Below are 21,465 nucleotides of genomic sequence, written 5' to 3'. Positions count from 1 at the left end.
ATTATTTCTCTTTTCTGTGTTTTTTCACAGAAAATTAAGAAAAATAAATACTAATTGTAATACGTACATATTTAAAAGACATTGGAGAAATTCCTTCGTGACCATGTTGTCTCCTCTTTAAACCTACATTGAGTCGTGCTTTTATTTTGAAAAGTATGCAAGATCAAGTGTTGACGTTATTTCCCGGATCTTTACGCGGATGTAGGAGTAAAATAATTGACAATAAACATCAATCTTATGCCTCCGACAAGTGCAGGCCGTTTGTGCAGCAGTTTGAGGCAACAAACTATCAATGATACAGTTATCCCCGGAAGGCGTCGTGTGAAGATTTGCAGTCGCTGACAGCTGTCTCTTTTCGGGGGAAATGGAGCATATCCGAACGCCAAAGGTAGCTAACATTTGTAGCTATTTGCAAATGGGTAGGATACAGAAGTAACTCGGCCTGTCCTGTGGGGAGTTTTCTAGTTCTCCAGTGTGGCTACGTTGACAGTTTATATCAATGTTCAGACTTGTGGTTGTGGGTTTGAGGAATAGCAGGTGTAGCCAGCAGCTTGGTGTCAGACGTGACGAGCAACAATGAGCTGTTTGTCTTTGCTTTTCCTGTATAGCAGATATATTGATAGAGTTAATGTTACACTGTCAATGTAAGTGTATCCAGTCTGACAGAATACTGACAGGAGAAGCTGCATCCAACCATAATGACACATTGATGGATTGACCATGCATACATACAGTACTGACAGCACTCCTGTGTGTCTGATAGTTTTGTGGTTGCTCACACCCAGACTGATCCCCGTAGGACTGGCAATCTTATTGTGTCATACTCTACACGTACAACCAAAATAACCACACATTGGGAGGTGCCAAACTTTGAAATGCTCTTAATCACATAACTCCTAAATCACTTGGCCAACTGAACACCAGTCAGAAGGCAAAAACCAGCAAGAACTGAAGATCAGTGGGATGGGCTGCAAGCCTTGCAGATCATCACTAGATCATACAGTATGTGGCTGCTGTCTGTTTTGGATACTTTAGAAAGTAAATTATTTGCAACCACATTTTAATATTGCTAACATGAATTATTGATAAATGTCTAATTATGTTTTGTCCCATGAAGTGATAGGGTTATGTATTATAAGGAATACAGTTTATACACTGTGCATAGCTTCAGATTAAACCTAAAATGATAACACTTTGCAACATTGTTTACCTTCAATCCAGAATTGTAGAACAAAGGCAACACAGCAAATAAATGTCTCTATAGAATTATGAATTGCACCATTTAAAAGCTCAGTTGTATTTACTTTGGCATTGACAACAACTCAATATATCCTACGTAAGCCTCTCTACCTCACAGATTGGGACATGCTTTCGGCCCACGCCTACTCTATTATACTACTGTAGGTGTAATCGTGAGGGTGTGTGTATGGAGAAAGGTGAGCTTCCGTCCTCAGGATCGGTCTAATGAGGGTAATGTAACACATTGCAGTTAAAGTGCACACAATTCTTTGGTTAACATTATTTACCTGTGAAATAAGGGTATGCTGGGCTACGGTGGGTGTGCTTGCATGCAGACAGGGTGTGGCTGTACTGTCTCAAGGTTGTGTGGCTGAATAAAAGATTCATTTATTTATGTGCACCCATGTGTTTTCACTTGGTGTAAACAAGTCAACTTTCACTGTATATCTTTACGACAGTATTTGGTTGTATTATTAACTTAGTGGACAACCTGATCCAGATGTTGATGCTATGTTAAAAAGATTCACATTTTTGCTATTTTCGAGCTGGGCGGGAAGTATTGAAAGTACTTTCAATAATTGCTTAGATTTTATTGTGAGATTACAACAAAAATAAAACACAATTCTCTCCCCCCCCCCCCGACTTCCAGTATGTGCTATTAAGCCGGTTTATTATAGAGATGTGTCTCAAGGGTTGCTGGGAGACAGAGATAGGCTAAATTATCATATCAGAAAACGACAGGAAAACGGAAACAAAGGAGAGGATGTCTGAGTCAACCAGAGAACTGCTGATGTGATGAATCATGGATTTAGACTGTTGGCTGCTTTTGCTCTCTTCCAGTCATTTTGCCACAGAGGGAATATAACTAGATGTTTCTAGTTATATTCAGCATATTTTCTAAAAATAAGCATATTTCTTATTCCAGTGGGTTTTTATGGAATGCAACACATGTATTTAAGACTGTCATTGTTACAAATTGTACAAAGTACATCACTATTTTGAGCATTTGTATAATGCCTGTCATGCTAGGGGATGTATTGAGAAGGCATGTGATATGCATGTAATAATAATGACAATGTGTAATAAGCAACATGCATGTATGTGTATCCTGGACTGGAGTTGTATCTGTTAAACCTCATGTAGCCTGGTGAATGGTGGTTCTTAACACCAGCCGTATTAAACGCTGTTAGTTATGTCTATTGAACCTGAACCTTCTTCCCGTGTAAAATGTGTGACTTGAGTAAATGTTCTACCATAAACATCTTAATGATGTACTTGGAAGAGTTGGGGGCACTGCAAGGCTAGATGTCAGCAGTAAAATAAAACATTGAGAGGACACTGAGAGCACAGACCTCCGTCAAGGCCTTCCCCTATCATGAAAAAAACAATATATATATATATATACAGAAAAAGATATGTGTCGTTGCACCATGATTAGGATCCACTCAAACATCTAATGGGGTCTTCCTAAGTTTAATGAAAATCGGGCGGGATGTTTTTGTATTGTCGTAGCAGCTTTAAAATCAGCTGTGGTTTAGACTAGAGGGAATAATCAGTTAGGTAACAGACGTACAGCAACAACACAATATTTGCATTAAAAGCAATAAGGAACTTTATACTTGCAAGTATGACGTCCCCTCCAACGTCCTGTTCTGAGTGAAACAGGCTGTCTTTATAAGAGGACATCACAAAGCAGATTTACATTACAACAACATTCTGGGAGGCCAGCTGATACCGCCTCTGATACTTTATTAGGGCTGCTCAATTTATCGTATTGTAATCGCGATTACGATTATGGCTTGCAACGATTACGAAAACAACGTAATTGAAATAAAACGATACTTTTTTATTGTTACTTTTTTTTTTTTAAATAATTACTTTTTTTGGTTTTTTCAGTTGAATTATACTTAAAGTTCAGGGTAATCAACTGTTAAAAACATACTGTTCACAATGGATGTTTTCAAAGTCAATGAATAATCGCATTTAATAATCGCAATTACAATTATTGACCCAAATAATCGAGATTATGATTTTTGCCATAATCGAGCTGTATGCAAAACCTCACCCCCTACAAGACAATGGGATATACAGATACCCCTCAGACACAGTATGCAAAACCTCACCCCCTAAACACGTCTGTTGACCACACAAGGTTCACTCCCAAAGAGATGACCTAATCAGAGAAACTAAGGTTAGCAATGTTAACACATTTGATTGCACAATTTCCTTAACAGTATAATCCTGCTGACCAACACACCAAAAACACAACCTTCTTCGTAAAGGTAATTACAACTGGGAAAAGGGGAACTATAGAAAGTAATAGTTGACTTGATCTCCTTGCAGTAGCTAACATACTTATTTAAGAACTCATTATCATCACATCTGTCACAGTGTTCAGCAAAATCTGACTTTTGCCATATCCAGAATTAGCTGGTGGCTAGCTGGAGCTTTTTTTCTTCCTTTCAGTACATCCTAACACCAAGTTCGAGACATTTAAAAGAACCTTGCTGATTAATGTTGTTATTTTCGTGTGTGTTTGCAGGTGGAGCAGGTGCGACTGTTGGATCGCTTCAGCAACAAATTCACAAGTGGTACACTGTACCTCACAGCCACACATCTCATCTTTGTGGAGAGCAGCTCCAACAACTCAACGTCTGCCGCACAGGAGATCTGGGTGAGTAGTTGTGGCGGTGACTGCATTCTGCTAGTTATGCAAATGTCATTCCCAGCTACCTTTTTTTCACTGACTTCTTTCAGTTAGGCTAACCATGTGTGTTTTTTAAAGATATGATATATGCAGTGTCATGTTGCCAGTAGCTTCTCGTAATATCCTCGCTGCTTTTGTCGTCCCATTATTAGTCTTGAATTTAGAGCTAATTTTAAAAAGAGAGACATCAGCATTGCCACCACAAGGAAGTCTGCAACGTGATGTGGTGGGCCAATAGCGAGAATATGCAAACGCGTGTGTGGTAAGAGGAAGTACGTATAGGGTTTCAAAAGTAGCTTACAGTTGCAAGATTTATGACTAGGCTTCTGTGTGTTAATGGGAAGTGTGTCCGTAAGAGGATTACTGATACCTTGAGAACTGGGTTACATTAGTGTCTGCAACACTTAGTAGGCCATCCAGATTCTTTGATTTTAATGTTACAGTAGTAAACAGTTGCGCTGTTGTGGTGTGCAGTGAAGAAATACTTTGTTGTATCCTGTATATGATGGATAGGCTCAGGGTATTGGGATAAACAGATGTACGGGTCTGCATTGTGGAAAGGTTAGCAAGGTTTAAAATGCTTTGAGCAGCAGATCTCGGGCCATGACCCCACTCCCCCACCATCCTTCCTGCTTTATGTGAGAATGTTTTCATTTGCTCTGTTTTTGGGCTTGCATGCCGTTACTTGTCTGCGTATGTATCCCCGCGTGAAGGCGCCTGTTAGAATGTGCCAGCTAACTAATGTCGGTGTTTGTGGATGACGTTTAGAGTGAATGTGTTGGTCAAAGAGAGTGTTTGTTAGACTGTTATTGTGCCTTGTAAAATATTAAACGGCAGTTGAGTAACTGTCTCTCTCAACAGCTGGTGACATCAGCGTGTGTGTGTGTGTGTGTGTGTGTGTGTGTGTGTGTGTGTGTGTGTGTGTGTGTGTGTGTGTGTGTGTGTGTGTGTGTGTGTGTGTGTGTGTGTGTGTGTGTGTGTGTGTGTGTGTGTGTGTGTGTGTGTGTGTGTGTGTGTGTGTGTGTGTGTGTGTGTGTGTGTGTGTGTGTGTGTGTGTGTGTGTGTGTGTGTGTGTGTGTGTGTGTGTGTGTGTGTGTGTGTGTGTGTGTGTGTTTCATTGGTCATTACTGATGCTGATGAATGTGCATCTTAATGATCTCTCATCGCTGGATTCCCTGTGGAACTCAAACTAGCCTCATTGAATATGGAGATGTACTTTCTGCCCTGTGTACTTTATGGCAATACAACAATTTATGATCTTGTGTTAATGTGTAGCAAGATTTAGATTTTGTTCAAAATACCTGTTCTTAAAATCCTTGCATGTCTATCAGTATCAATGTTTTTTGGTTCCCTAATGACGAGACTACAAGCAGTGTACTCTCACTCTAATTGTTTAATAAAGTCTTTCTGTATTTCTTATTATTATGATATCAAACCATGATTCAAAGCCAATCACTGAAGATCTCTTTCTTTTTTCTCTCTCTTTGCAGATCCTGCATCACCACATAGCGTCTGTGGAGAAGCTCTCCCTGACCACCACCGGCTGTCCTCTGGTCATCCAGTGTCGCAACTTCAGGCTGGTTCATTTTGTGGTGCAGAGAGAAAGAGACTGCCACGACATCTACAGCTCGCTGCTGCGTCTTCTACGGCCTGGTGGGTTTCAGTTGGTCTGTCTAAGATATGTTGTTATCCCTCCATATTTGTATTCGTTAATTCTCTTTCTCTGGTTTCCTTCTCCTTTGTGCAGTATCCTACGAGGAGCTCTATGCCTTCTCCTACAACCCCAAACAGAACGACCAACAGAGGGAGGAAGGATGGCAGCTCATCGACCTGGGGGCGGAATTTGAGAGGATGGGCGTCCCCTGCGACCAATGGCAGCTCACAAACGTCAACAGAGACTACAAGGTGGATAGTTGGTTTGTCAGTTCTTCAGCTCAAGTGTCCAAGATGTGGATCTTTTGGCATTTTCTTGTGCTTTTTTGTTACATCTGATGCTGCTTCTTTTGTGTGCTGAGAGGTAGAGGAAGAAGCACAGGGTGTACAGTTTCATGATGTCTCTTCTGTGTCTCACAATTATAGTTCAACCTGCAGTTTGCCATCCGTTTATATAGGAAATACAACGTTGCAGCATAGATAAAGTTAACAGGTTTGGTAACTTTATCATTTATTGTCCATGCACAGAAAGAGATAACATACAACTTTATAAATGGCAGTCAGGAAGCACTCGGCCCAGTTAAACCTGAAGTTGCTGACTCTCTGCACCATAAACACCACCTGCTACAAAGACAAATACCTTTAAAGGAGCTGGCAGTGCATTGATGTCAAATGATTGTGGCATGAAAGTGACACTATTATTATAGTTGTAGTTTAGACACTCCCAATCAGTTAAAGGTGGGGTAGGTAAGTTTGAGAAACCGGCTCGAGATACACTTTTTGTTATATTCCATGGAATGCTCTTAACATCCCGATAGCAATGAATATCTGAAGTGCTTTGACAAAAAATCCATTAAAAAAATGTCAGCCGCCCTGTCTGTCAGCCTTCCATCTCGTGCACGCACAAATGTATCTTGTGCCCTCATTGGGCGTGCATTGCGCGTTCATGTGTGTTGGAGGAGGTGCTCTGTAAGGAAGTCTGAAGGAAGGGGCGAATTCTTTTCGGCTGTGTACTTTCAAATTTTAGTGCACTCGAGCCGGTTTCTGAAACTTACCTACCCCACCTTTAATAGAGTATATTAAAAAAAAAATATCGCATTAGTACTTAGTTTGTCCAGAAGAGGGCGCTAGAGCTCCACTGTTAGCTCAAACTGTAGTATGATGGACATGCAGAGCTTCAATATAAAAAAAGAAATACTGTTTGCTAATTTGTTCACAATGAATGACACACAAAAACATAAACAACAACATCAAAATGCTAAAATAAATAATTAAAAACAAAGGATATCAACTAACATAACATCACTTAAATTGAACTCAATACAGTTAATACAAAAACATACACATCATAAAACAAATTATAGTAAAAAATAAATGATACATATATATCTTAAATTATTATAAAAAACCGAATATTAAATAAAATAGGGCTCTAATTGTTTGGGATGATGGGCTGAGTGGGATACATTATGACACAAATAATAGTTTTTAAGGTATAATGATTTGCTGTTTTAAACTATGGGCTAATAGCTTCACCGTTCAGACTAATTGTGTGTGTGTGTGTGTGTGTGTGTGTGTGTGTGTGTGTGTGTGTGTGTGTGTGTGTGTGTGTGTGTGTGTGTGTGTGTGTGTGTGTGTGTGTGTGTGTGTGTGTGTGTGTGTGTGTGTGTGTGTGTGTGTGTGTGTGTGTGTGTGTGTGTGTGTGTGTGTGTGTGTGTGTGTGTGTGTGTGTGTGTGTGTGTGTGTGTGTGTGTGTGTGTGTGTGTGTGTGTGTGTGTGTTTCCAGGTGTGTGAGACATACCCACGGGACCTGTATGTTCCCATCACTGCCAGTAAGCCTATCATTGTGGGGAGCTCCAAGTTCAGAAGCAAAGGACGCTTTCCTGTTCTCACATACTTCTACCAAGAAAAGAAGGTACTATAACAACCTAAGCACAGTAGAAAGCTGAACCTGTTAAACCCCGAGCCTGTTTTTCAGGTTTCAGGCTCGAAAATGACATTCCCAGAACAAATGACTGTAACTTCACTTCTAAAAGGTTTATATGAATAATTTTTGTTATCAAAGCAAGGTTACATCTGTGAGTTGGATGTAGAAGTGTCAGAATCAATATAGATGTTTCTGTGTAAGAGTAAATTCAGATGGAACATAGCAAAAAAATGTAAATTCCTGTCTCCGCCTAAAGAAAACCCATTACTTATAGTGAAGACCAACCTTGAATGATGGGTTAGTAGCCTAAAAGCTTTAGGAATCCAAATTATAACATATAATAAGTACCCTGTATCAAGATTGAGGCAAAACAAGTGACATTTGACCTTTTTAGAGAGGTTTATGAAAATAAAGTCCAGGCGGAATAAGCTTTGGGCACATTTTGTTCCATCAGTGCCATTTGACCTTTTTCAGATACCAGACTATAAAAATCATTGTATTACATTGAATAATCACTATAGGTATTCATTCCATTCAAAAAAAAATAATTAAAAATATTTAAATAAAAAAAAAAATTCTTAAAAAAATATTAAAAATATTTGTGTGAGTGTGTATAAAAAAAATCAGGGTCCCCGTCGGCGGGGACCTTCGGGCTTAACAGGTTCAACCATTTTTGTAAGCCTTATTAATTATTGAGTTAAAATGAGTATCGGTTATCCACAAGGTGTAGCTAGGGAAAATGCCCTCGGTTTCATGTTATTGAAAGTGTTCATTCCCTGGTTTGCCTGAATGTGATATCAAATTTCATTGGAATGCACCTGTGGGATGACGTGGCTAGTATGCAGTTAAAACATTTCCTTGAAATCAGCTCATTAGATTTTAAAATGTTAAATAAGGATTGTATTAGGCTGCAGCTCATTCAAGGGAGTTGTAGTAGGGAGGTAATGATAGGTGTCATATGGTGGATTTCTGTAATATTTGTTTACATATCCTCGTTCTAATCAGTGCACTCTGTTCCTCTGACAGGCGGCAGTGTGTCGATGCAGTCAGCCTCTCTCCGGGTTCAGCGCGCGATGCCTAGAGGATGAGAGCATGCTGCAGGCCATCTGCAAGGCCAATCACAACAGCCGATTTGTCTACGTCATGGATACTAGGCCAAAGGTAGCCACCAAACTAATATGTGTTCTGAAATGCTTTTATTTTTGCTGTATGTATTCAACAGAAATGTAAAACTTCACAATATTTTCCAATACCTTTGTGTTTTTCCGTCCTGCAGTTGAACGCGCTAGCTAATCGAGCAGCAGGCAAAGGCTACGAGAACGAGGACAACTACTCCAACATCCGCTTCCAGTTTGTTGGAATCGAAAACATCCACGTGATGAGGACCAGCCTGCAGAAAATGCTAGAATGTAAATCACATGATGCTACACACACACACAAAAATAACGTTTATTTTGCCGATTTTAACGGGCACTTTTATGATTTGTCAGACTAAGCATAAGTATCCTGAAACGAGTTTGTGTTTCAGTGGCTGGGACTCGCTCTCTCTCCATGAGCGACTTCCTGGTTGGCCTGGAGAGCAGCGGCTGGCTGCGACACATCAAGGCAGTTGTAGACGCAGCTATCTTTCTCACCAAGGTAATCAAAGGGTGGTGTTCATTTGTGAATATTATGTTGCTGAACGACCAGTCATAAACATGTATTTGCTAGAGAGCTTACTTTCGCCAATAATCCAAAATCCTTATGTCAAGGGAACTAGGGTTATGTTAACTCCTTATTGGGCCTTCACAAATACATCATCCCTTAAGCACTTTACTGCACATTGTATATAGTTTTTTCATGATATTTAAGTATTTTTCTTAGAGAATATGGCATATATAAATAGTTAAATGATATTTAATGATGACACTTTTGGTATATCATCGCTTTAAATCGTGATGGATCATTCACTGCTTTTTTTCTTAATGCCACAATCCCCTGCTCTCTGCCCCTCTTCTCCCCAGGCGGTGACGGTGGAAGGAGCCAGTGTGTTGGTCCATTGTTCAGACGGGTGGGACAGAACCGCCCAGGTCTGCTCCCTGGGGGCGCTGCTCATGGACCCCTACTACCGCACCATGAAGGGCCTCATGGTACCAAACACACTCATGCACACACATTGCACTAAAGAGCAGATCAGAACAACTTCTACAAGTTAGTCTCTTTTACTTCAAACGTTCCTTTACACTTGTCTTAGGTACTGATAGAGAAAGACTGGATCTCCTTTGGCCACAAGTTTGCAGACAGGTGAGGTTTAACCTAGATCAAATAAGCATAGAGATTATGTCGGTTTGTCATACCCTCAATATTTATTTTGTGACGGTGTGTGTGTGTTAGGTGTGACCAGTTGGACGGGGATCCAAAAGAAGTGTCTCCTATCTTCACTCAGTTCCTGGAGTGTGTGTGGCAGCTGACAGAGCAGTTCCCACAGGTGTGTTTGAGCTACATGACTTTGGTTTTTTATTAGCAGTGTGGTTATTGCATTTATTAAATAGTAATCCTCTCCATAGGCATTTGAGTTCAGCGAGTGGTTCCTGCTGCAGATCCACGAGCACATCCACTCCTGTCAGTATGGAAACTTCCTTGGAAACAACCAGAGGCAGAGAGAGGACTTGAAGTGAGTTGAACTAACACATGAAAGAGGCACTCCTCATTGCTCAAAGAAAACAAATCTTTAAACAAATAACTTACATAAACATTATTTAAATATTTGGTTGATTTGGATAGCAAATAATGGTTGTCATCTGCTTGTGTAAGCCTTGATGGGCAAGGGAGAAAAACCTCTGACAAAATGGTTTCTACGAGGGTAGAGAAATTAAACTCGTAAATGATTTGAGTCCTATTTAGAACTTCAGCCTCTTGTGGCTTAAATGAGAATTACAAAACATCATGTGCCTAAAAAGATGTCACCATATGTTTGTTTACAGATAAAAACGAAAGTAAGGACTTTTTACAGATTATTAATCTAATTACTTGAAAATGATTATAAGATTGTTAAGGAAAAATTGCATTGCATTAAGATAATAATACCGGAGACACCGTTTTCAGTTCATGAAACGATTAAAGGTGGGGTAGGTAAGTTTGAGAAACCGGCTCGAGATCGCTAGAATTTGAAAATACACAACCGGAGAAAATCTGCCACTTCCTTATAGAGCCCCTCCTCCAACACACACGAACGCGCACATGACCAATGAGGGCACGAGATAAGTTTGTGCCCCGATGGAAGGCTGACAGGCAGGTAGGCCATCCAATCCGTTTAGCCGGCCCAGCTAAATGGATTGGTTGTACTTTTTACAGTATTACGGCTTCTACAGATGACATTTTTTTATGGATTTTTTGTCAAAGCACTTCAGATATTCATTGCTATCGGGATGTTAAGAGCATTCCATGGAATATAACAACAAGTGTATCTCGAGCCGGTTTCTCAAACTTACCTACCCCACCTTTAATGAAGCAAAACAATAATTTCACACAATTGGTATAAAAAACTTTTGTTACGTACGTGTCACTATAACTTATGTTTGTTTGCAGGCTGAGGGAGCGGACCCACTCTCTGTGGGCGTTTCTAATGAGCGAGAGGGAGAACTACTTGAATCCGTTCTACAGCCCTGCGTACTCTAAAGCCCACCCTGTGCTGCAGCCCTCCACTCTGCCCTACCACTTCAAGTCAGTACAGCCCCTCTCCTCCCTGAAGTTGTTTTATAATAAAAGTGCATACATGGCATCTTACAGTCCTTATTTCTCAGGTTCTGGAGGAACATGTACCACCAGTTTGATCGGTCTATGCACCCCCGTCAGTCGATCCTCAAAACCGTTCTGAACCTGAGGGAGGAAGGCCGCAAGGCAGAGAGCGCAATGCAAGCGCTGGAGAACGTGAGTTGATATGCATTAATTATCTTTATGAAGCAAATATATTGAAGTCACTGATTTCACAATGTATCTTTTATAAATTCAGTATGGATATAAAATAAAATCCCATTCCTTCAGAAACTATGATTGGAATTATGTTTTTTTTAATGTGAATTTATATAAAATAATAAGTGAAAATATCATGAGGATGAACCCTTTGATTTGTCGACTCCCTGCTCCACGTTACTTACATTTCTGATTTAAAAACATCTCTCTGTGTTGTTTTGTCTCCCCTCTCTGTCCAGCGGCTCCTTCAGCTCGGTGTGACCCCGGTTGTGACCTCTGACCCCCCTGCACCTCCTCCCACCAGAGATCAACACTGCAACACCCTCCCGGCGCGGCCCGATTCACTCATCCTGGGGGCTCCCATCAACCACAAAGAGGTGGAGCGACAGGAGGAGGAGTTCGATCAGGAGGAGGTGGGCGAGGAGGCCACAGAGAGCACTGACACAGAGCGGTCAGTGGAGGGCAGCAGCGGCACCGACAGCAGGAAGCAGAGCTACGGAGAGCTGGAAGGGACATACAGCAGCGAGTTGGCCAAAGAGGAGCCAGCTGCTGTGAGCCTGGAGTTTGGAGTGGCGCGTATGACCTGCTGAGACCAAACTGGGGGGGATTGTGGGATATCAAGGGACGGGAGCAACTGAGTGAGAGGGCTTATTGAAAGCGTGTGCGTGGCGAGGGAAAAAGTAGTTCTGTATTTGATAACGCGCTGATTAGGCAATGGTCCTAAATGGTCCATTGGGAGTGAATGAAGTTGTATGTGTGTATAGTCTAAATCTCAATGGAAAGCGTCATTATTATGTCATATACTGCACCTATAGAAAAAAGCTTGTTTTTTTATGAATGTTAAAAAGCACTATAGAGAATAATGAATAAGAGAATAAATTCATCCCAATAAAATTGTGACTTTTTCTAGTTTGTTCATCTTTTTATATAATCCAATCATAATCCAAATACTAATATTTATTATTTTTCTGGCACCACAAATATGTCCTCTTATCCAAAGCCTGGAATCCAGCCTAATCTGAATGTTAGGACCTGATCTCGTTTTTTAAATTCTACATTAGTGAACATAATCTAGCACTGGAAATAAGGCTCAAAAATATGTGCACTCCAAACTCTATCAGACTAAATGCAGTTGAAATGACTGTAGCTAGTCATTTTACATATTTAACCAATTTCGTGACTATAATTAATTGGACAGTGATGTTCAGTCCCGAAGAGGTTCAGCTGCTAACATTGACCATTTAATCCTATTTCACATCTCACATTGATCAGATAATCTGATCCATTGATCCCAAAATCCTATTGGTCACCTCTGTCTGCCATGTCAATGACTGATTATTTATGACAGCTGACCCCGATCAGGGGTCACTCGCACAGACACACTTGGGAAAAACAAGGTCAATAAGTCTAGTTGTCAAAACACTGACAAATGCTGGATTCTTAGAAATGGAATCATGTCAGATTTTTTTAAAAGAAACAAAAAACAATCCATGATTTTCTTCTTGCGGTGGAATAGGACCAGGCCCTGTGGTGGTCCAAGGGCCTAAGAATACATCTGATAAACTAGCAATGTCTGTTTAAGGAAATCATAAAATAGTTACTCAAGATAATCCACAGTTCTTGTTGTCAACAGTTTCAGGTAAGAGTTATTTATTTCTACCGTATCACAGCGCAGAATAAAGAGCTCATCTGCTAATGGACCAGTAGCTACTTTAGCGATGCTACTTAAGGTAGCAGTATTTGTTAGCTGTAAACTAATCTATACAAGCTAGCAATGTTGTATAAAAATGACCTTTCATAATATAAATATATGCATTAAATAGTATGGCAGGGAACATTAAAATATGATGTTTAGAATTAGGGTATAAACCTTAAATATATAGTATAGGGTGGTCCTTAGTGCCATGTACATTTTCAAATTCATTTATTTTAAGCTCCAACCACCGGAATTCGTTATGATAGTCAAGAAAACTCTCCTGGTGAATTTTATTCAAATTCCAACAACATTTACCGCTCCCTCATCAACCTTGAAGTTCAGACTCACGTAGGGTGGTCCTTAAAATTGAAAGTCGGAAAGTCTAAGTTCACCAGGAGAGTTTTCTTGACTAATAGAATGAATTCTGGGGGTTGGAGCTTAGACTTTCCGACTTTCAATTTTAAGGACCACCCTAATAGAGTAGGGCTCTTTTTTACTCTCTTGTTTAACTGGGTTAGGTGTGTTGCCCTTGGACCATGTTCATTTAGGCTTGAAGTTCACATGTTTTATTATGATGTGTTTTGGCTCAGCATTTCTCAAAGACCATAATCATTCTGTGTGCATTCCAGACTGGTGTTGGTGTCTTCATACTGGAGCTCAGAAAGAATATGATTTACATGTACAAGCTAACATCTTACTCAATCCGATTGCTTCGGGAAGATGAGATGTAAAACCTGCAGGATGTCAGCATTTACAGGCTGAATGATTGGTGTGAGTCTCTGCAAGTGCAACATCATTATCATACATTTTATTTGTTTAGTGCTTTGCATGACAGGAAAAAAAGAAGAAAAAAAGCATATAACTACTCTGGAGGCTCCAGCCTGTGTGCCTCTCTAAATACTTTATAGAATCTGTCTCAGCAGCATTTCAGTGAGCTAGTTCTCACTGAAAAAAACATGCTTCACTGTTCTCTCAAACCCAACTGCAGGAATAAATTGAGTTTTGTGCTTACACACACATACCACATTCACACAGCAATCAGACAAAGTGTTCATTGGTCTCAGACAAATCAATCTCTATGAGCAGTTACAAGAACTTGCAATAAAGATATACTGGCACTGCAGGTTTGAAACCCTTGTGTCAGCTTTCTCCAAAGCTCCATACAATCAGAGGAAAAAGGCAACAAGAATTGAGTACACACACGCAGAATAGATGACAGACCAATAAAGAATCAGGTTTTCAACAACCTTAAGTTCACTTTTAATTCATTTGGATGGTTATGAGTTATTTATGTAACATATTTATATGTTGGTTGCAAAAGAGGCTTTTTATAACTGCATGCCTTAGTTTGATTACAAGTTCTACCTTGCAGTGTGTATTTGCTTGAGTTGCTTGGATAGCTGTAAACTTCAAGTTCATGCAAGTTGGACACTGTTTTTCTATATTGATAAAGCGGTGCGGCAAGTTCTCACCTAACACCTTTTTACATTTTTACCCTTTTCACCTCTCTCTCTCTCTCTCTCTCTCTCTCTCTCTCTCTCTCTCTCTCTGTGTACTCGGTCTTCCTGTAGCCTACTTGTGCATGTTACCCCACATTAAATATTGAGCAGTCTCTTCTAGAGACAAGCTGCTGGGGGCTTTGAATCATTCAGATAAATACTGCACGCCATGCTGGCAGAGCACTCCTGAGTAAAAGGATGTACTACTCAACATAAACGCTTGTAATACTCATGCAACATGTCTATACACTGTACACACAGACAGCCCACATAGATATGCAAACTGTATTCATGCACACACTATATGTAGATGGGGCACATGTGGTTGAACATGGGATTTGCTCTCCTAAAGCAGAACTCGATGTCAAAAGCATTTCATGAGTATTTGGTATCTGCACTCGCTATCTACTCACTGGTATTATTCATTTTTTACTTTCTCTATCAATAACATACACTTGTCGTAAAATATAATCATGGCATATGTTTCCCAATCATTTAGGGTGTAGTGTGCACCTGGAGGATAGGTACTTGGAAGTGTTACAGTTGGATAATCCAATATCTAACTAATAACTATAATCATGGCTCTATTCCATGTATGTGTTATGGTGTGTCATGTCAAAGAACCAGCCAAAATAAAATCAGGAATCTGGCAAAAACTAAATCTTACAGAGCCATCAATATTATGATGAATTCAAATTGTAATTTTCCTGCTATGATGAGCCGAATCATCTGCTGCAAAAAAAGTAATGTTGGCAGAATAATGTTTAATTTAATCAATTAATAATTCAAGCTAGTACAGGACCATTATTCAGGTTATTATGTATGTTATGTACAGGTGTATTTTGTGGGCTGTACATTTAGTGTCACTCCCTGTTGATTACTAAAGTAACTAAAGAGCACAGGGGGTAATCCTGTGGGTTTAACTTTACCCACACAAACATAGACATGTGCGCCAACAAACTGGATTAGTTTAATCTGGAGCTGGAAGACCCTCTGTCCTAAAACATCCTGACTAACAGGACTCTTAGTGATGACAACGATGGTGATGATAAGAATCTGTGTGTGATTTCAAAAGGTTAGGTATGTCAGGGTTGCCAACTTTAGGTACCTGGCTGGAGTGAGATTTTGGTATCATGGGTTTGATTACACATATGCGCACGAAATGACTGCTATCGTGTCAGTAGCGGGACCTTAGCATATATATATAGGATATATATATACAATAAATACACAATATTGGACACAGACTATAAAGGGCACACAGTTTCATTCACTAATGAAAGTCAAACACATGTTTGTTTCCACTGTTTTATTGTGTGCCTGTCGCGATAAGCAATTAATTGACTTATCGTACGATAAATAAAAATGAACTCGATAAATTGCCATTTACATGAGGATGTGACTAGCAGTTTGAAAGGATGTACTTGCATTATTATTATATATTATCATTATGTCAGTGGTCTAAAATGTTCATACAACGGTGCCGACAATATTATCGTTTATTGCAATAATTTCCTGGAAAATGTATTCAACAAAATTAATTATCGTGAGAGGCCGATACATGAAACACACACACACAAACAAATGTACAGACTTACTCCAAACTGCCAAATATATTAATGAACACACTCTCACTCTCATATACTCTTTGACTCTATTTTGGCCTAGTAGAACAATAAGCAGCAGACTTTTACTTGTTATCATTTCTACTGGATTTTAGATCTGCGCATGCGCAATACGGGGCGGCAGTGGCAGCCACGGAGTATTTTTGTTGGGTAATCTATGGTAGGGCCGGCTAACCCATACAGTGGTGGGGCTCAAATCAGTATTTGCAATGTAATTACATACACGCTCCCCTTGACAGTGAAACTTTACGCGTGAGGTTTAGATGATTTCCCTGTCTCAATCCAAATTGAACTGTAAAAGGCACATTTGTCTTGTAGTAAATAAAAAGGGCGACCTGGAGCCAATCATTTCTCCACAGGTGAAAGAGTTGACATGCTGAAAACCCAACCCCTTCAGGGGGGTTTGGGGGGATTTCCCCCCAGGAGATTTTTTGAACTACTAACATAAAATACACATTCTGGTACTCTCTTGAGAAGAAAAATAAATACATCTATTACTACACGACATGTTTAAAAAAATGAATGTCATTTTAGTTTTTTGTTACTTTGTTCTGAAAGCTGAACCTGCTGCTCCTCACAGAGAGAAGAGGGAAGAGGCTGTGTGAATTACTTTACATTAGCCGCGTTCCCACAAAGGTTCATGCGAACTCTTTAGTTTGCATGAACTAAGTACAGATCGCGTTCACACCAGAAAAAGTCCCTGGGGGTGGATTAGGCAAATTAAGCCGCTGACGTCACTTCTTCTTCTTCTGCTTTGGGTTTACTGGCAGGTCGCAAACCACTTCACGGCGTATACTGCCGCCCGAAGTCCCCGGCCGGAAGTCCCCGGAGTTGGGGAAGGCCAGAGCTATTTAATAGAAGAGTTACGACACCGGAAGTCCAAAAACGGTTATCGTCACGTGGTTCATGTAGACGAGGGATCGTTCCCCGGAAGTTCATGGCGGGCAATGTGAATGCATTGATAACAGGAGATAGAACTACGATTTTTGGTAATTATTAGTGAATAAAGGTTTTGATTTGCAATATTTATACAACAAATCGATATGTGTATGTATTTACATCAATATGTTTTCAAAAATAAAATCGAATTTGCTAATATTAAGTGATAATATTAGGATTAGTGTGAACAACTAGTTTACATGTTACTAACAGTGCCTTGGTTAAAGAGCCTGTTGCTGTTTATTTATAGCTTTGAATTCTTTCAAACCAATATTATCTTCTTAAACTTGTATGGTAGTCAGGAGCATCACTTTATAATGTTTATTGATACATTTAGAGGGAGGGGATCTAAAGTAATGCTTTAAAATTCAGATTGGATTCATTTCTACCATTTTCTTAAATTCATGGTAGTTTCAGTAATCCCCTGGTAATTGAGGACACAAGTTATCTAAATGACTAATGTTGTCTTTATGGCTTTCAGAAAGGACAGGAGACCGACAGGATATGATGATGATGATGATGATGATGATGATGATGATGTTAAATGTGTTGCTTTAGGAACATCCATTGCAAATACATGGAATTCAATAAACATAGAAGAGCATATCATGCAGTTTGTCGGTGCCTTTTCCTCCGTGTTGTCCTGGTTTGCTGTGCTGCCTCCTAGTCGCCACCATGGTTTGCTGTGCTGCCTCCTAGTCGCCACCATGGTTTGATGTGCTGCCTGGGGATGCTCAAATCGCTCAGAGAAAGGAGTACGAATGTACGGCTTCCCCACTGACACAGAGCGGAGGAAAAAATGGCTGGCTCAAGTCAGCAGGAGCAATTTCACGACCAACAGCAACAAAATATGTGATTTATATACAAACACTGCATTTGCACTTTTTCACAAAACGAAAACCACACCATTGGGAAAGCTTAATGTTTTGTTTAATACAAAAAAACAGGGAAAGGCTTGAAAAACACTGAGAGTTGAGACTCAGGGTGCAGGATGAGGGTCTCAGTGCAGGTATTCAGGCTCCATTGAATCCCCCTCTGGTTCTTGTGCTGAGAGAGGGAGCAACAGACAGGAGAAAGGGTTATACACACCTATATAGCACACCTATTGCCTTGGGGAGATAACGTGTTTACTTATATAAAACAGTAGTATTAAACGTACCTTGTGTTTTCACTCTCACTTAAGTCCCTCTCCCTTTGCCATCAATCCAGAATCAGCTGGGCTGCAACATTATACAGACGGGTAATAATCAACAGAATCACAAGGACACAATATGGCTCTGCTAAAAACACTCACTCTTACACGCACCAAAGTTATATTTATCTAATATTTAACTCCCTCCACCCCCGCATACAATCCCGTTTAGAAGCCCCTCTTCTCTAATTCAACATGTTGGACGAAATGACATTAAGAGAACGGAATTTACAATTAAAAGGCTGTTCAACGTGTGTTGCTAACTTGCTTCGGTATGCTAGCTTAATCTGTTATCTGTAAACGTTCCCTAAATCTACTAATTTAGGGATAATCCACTGACATCCTTTAATACACATGTTCATTTGAATCAGATGTACTGATAATATCCGCAATATACATCTTTAAACTTCTTCTTACCTTTAAAAGTCCGTCACGAACGGTGTATTATGCTGCAACTCCACAGCTCTGCCAGCCTTGGCGCTAACTTCCGGGGAACGATTGAGAGGCTCCACGATCCGCCATTGCTGTAAAAAAGTGGTCCATTGGAGTGAACGGAGATGTCGTAACTCTTCTATTAAATGGCTCTGGGGAAGGCTTCAGTAGAAGCTGCTGGGAGTAGCAGCTTCTACTGAAGCCTTCCGAGTAAATCGCCAGAACGCCGACACCTCCTCATCTCCACCGCTCCCATGTTTTATTTTGTGTTGCCATAAATTAGTCTTCATGCGAACTCTTTAGTTCGCATGAACTAAGTTCGCATGAACCTTTGTGGGAAAAGTACCGCAGTGTGAACGCGGCTAATGTTCGCATGAACTACTTTTAGTACCGGCTCTTTTTGGTGTGAACGCGATCATGAACTAAATTCGCATGAACCTTTGTGGGAAAAGTACCGCAGTGTGAACGTGGCTATTGTGGATTAGGGTGGATAGCCCCATTGTTCTGTGTGTCAAAATGAAAGACAGCCCACACACCTATCAATCATCAAACCGTGGGGTCTTATTTCATTATGTGTTGATTTCTATCAACACGTAATGTTGCATCGATGTATATAGAGATGTACTACAGCAAAAGTATTCTCCGTCGGGACCTGCAACAACACCACCACGACGTTATCGTGATTCTGATTGGCCAGAATACATTATCAAAGATGTTCTATTGAGAAGACGATCACTACGTGACTAGTTTTCAAAACCGTTTCTAGTCTTCGGTATTCTTGTTTTGGCATGAGAATAGTTTGGGCAGCGTGAGAGCGTGAGATTGAGAGTGAAAGCGTGTGTCACACGCCAGATGCGTGAGAGTTGGCAACCCTGATGTGTCCGCAAAAAAACAGCTACACCTTTGCCTGTTTGCACCAATAATCCTTTACAGGCATGATATATGTGAACCATTGAATGCACGTCATGGAATTTCTCGGAGGCCATACTGAAAGGAACAATATGGATATCCTGTCAACCAGGGCCGGCCCTGACCAATTTGCTGCCCTAGGCAAGATTTTAGCTGGCGCCCCCCCTCCAAATGCAGACACTTACACTTACTATGACTCGCGTGTGCACGGTTGTGGCATGACAACCAAAACAGACAGATATGGACACAAGATGTGTGCAACTGTATTTAGTTTCCTATCCATTTGAACATGATTTAAGTGTGGGGGGGGAAGACTTTTTTTTTAAATGATGAAGTTAAAAGCATCAATCTGGTGCACTTTGAGAGCAACATTAAGAGATCTATGGATACATCTCTCAACACCCAGATGAAACAGAACTGTAAGTAGATTTTCTTTTTCTTTATGGATACTTTACAAATCACTCCCCTTTCAAACTGTATTCTTGTTTATTAATAACAACTTTTTTGTACTGTCATATAGTATTTTATTCCTATTTTTCACCTATTCTCTTATTTTTTTATAACTATAATGATCATATAAAGGTGTGCCTTTACCTCACTGAGCTGAGGTTATCAGAGCCGCTCAGTCTTTAAGGAGAGAGCTCTCTAAAGCTCTCCCCCCCCCCCCCGCGGCCGCTTACACAGTAAATTCCAATGTTAATAAAAGCACACAGAAGCTGTGTATGTTTTTTGGGAGTTTGATTTATTTTAAATTAACAAATACAAATACAAAATTAAAACCTATAATTGCACACTACCATTATTTCAAAAAAAGAACAATTTCACATAAACCTCTGGATCTTACTGGGGCTGGGGCGGTTCAACTTGGGGGGGGGGGGTGTGCCATAGTTAATGTGCGCTGTACGCAATATAGGCGTAGTTCTGTTAGTATAAGATAATAAGATGTACTTTGTTGATCCAAAATCGAGAAATTGTGTTGTTATGAAATGTAAAAAAATATATAATTGATTGCCAGCCTCCCTTGTCCCTGGCTGGCTTGCTAGCTCGTTGGTAACGTAACTGATGTCTTCTATGTGCCTGCATCTGGCGCTGAGTTGCCATATTCCTTTCGTGAACCACTTCCTGATATCCATTGTTGCAGATAAATAGAAATGATAATAGCCAAACTAACCTAGCAAGAGTAAACTGACAGGCTGCTGTGCCGCATCTCACTCAAAAACCCACACGACTCAACCCAGCGAAAAACCAGTCTCGCGCGCAGCCTTTAATTCTGAATTTCATTCAGAATTTCATAGCAAAATAAAAAAAATGATATTAAACTAATCTTTCAACATAGTTTAAAAATATATATATATTAGGACAAAGCCCTACAAATAACAACAATAAACATAATCAGTGGCGGCTGCAGAGTATTTGTGTTGGGTAATCTATGGTAGGGCTAACCCAGGGGTCTGCAACCTTTTTGACCAAAAGAGCCATTTTGCTCCTTTTTCCAAAAAATTTTTTTGTCTGGAGCCGCAAAACATATTTCATAGTTTTTTATTGTTATATCAGACAAAAACTACAGTTTTTTGAATTTATTAGGCTATTTATTACATGATATAAAACTGTTAACCTCTAACAAGAAACAAAGAACTCTTATAAGGAGAATTAAAAATAATACACAGGCCTACTTTAAAATAAATTAAACACAGCA

At 40.0% G+C, this 21,465-nt stretch overlaps 1 protein-coding gene and 1 long non-coding RNA gene across 2 annotated transcripts; one reads left to right on the top strand and one right to left on the bottom strand.

Moving 5' to 3' along the window:
* The first annotated feature begins 195 nt into the window (after nucleotides 1–195).
* mtmr6 (myotubularin related protein 6) lies at nucleotides 196–12,383 on the top strand. The gene is made up of 15 exons (XM_034108789.1): nucleotides 196–388; nucleotides 3,782–3,913; nucleotides 5,437–5,599; nucleotides 5,694–5,851; nucleotides 7,386–7,514; nucleotides 8,553–8,687; nucleotides 8,803–8,935; nucleotides 9,055–9,164; nucleotides 9,530–9,655; nucleotides 9,760–9,809; nucleotides 9,900–9,993; nucleotides 10,073–10,179; nucleotides 11,094–11,228; nucleotides 11,309–11,435; nucleotides 11,717–12,383. Exons 1-15 carry the CDS (start codon nucleotides 365–367, stop codon nucleotides 12,065–12,067), a joined length of 1,974 nt encoding a protein of 657 aa, XP_033964680.1. The 5' UTR covers nucleotides 196–364; the 3' UTR covers nucleotides 12,068–12,383.
* Nucleotides 12,384–18,149: 5,766 nt separating this feature from the next.
* LOC139435909 (uncharacterized) lies at nucleotides 18,150–18,634 on the bottom strand. The gene is made up of 2 exons (XR_011645121.1): nucleotides 18,396–18,634; nucleotides 18,150–18,283 (listed from the first exon to the last, which is right to left on the bottom strand). It is a non-coding gene; the product is annotated as an uncharacterized lncRNA (long non-coding RNA).
* Between the last annotated feature and the right edge of the window lie 2,831 nt (nucleotides 18,635–21,465).

This window comes from Pseudochaenichthys georgianus, chromosome 20 (genome assembly GCF_902827115.2).
Source record: "Pseudochaenichthys georgianus chromosome 20, fPseGeo1.2, whole genome shotgun sequence".
Lineage (NCBI taxonomy): Eukaryota > Metazoa > Chordata > Actinopteri > Perciformes > Channichthyidae > Pseudochaenichthys > Pseudochaenichthys georgianus.
Note: the sequence above shows the minus strand (reverse complement) of the source record. Positions and strands in the feature narration are given on the sequence as shown.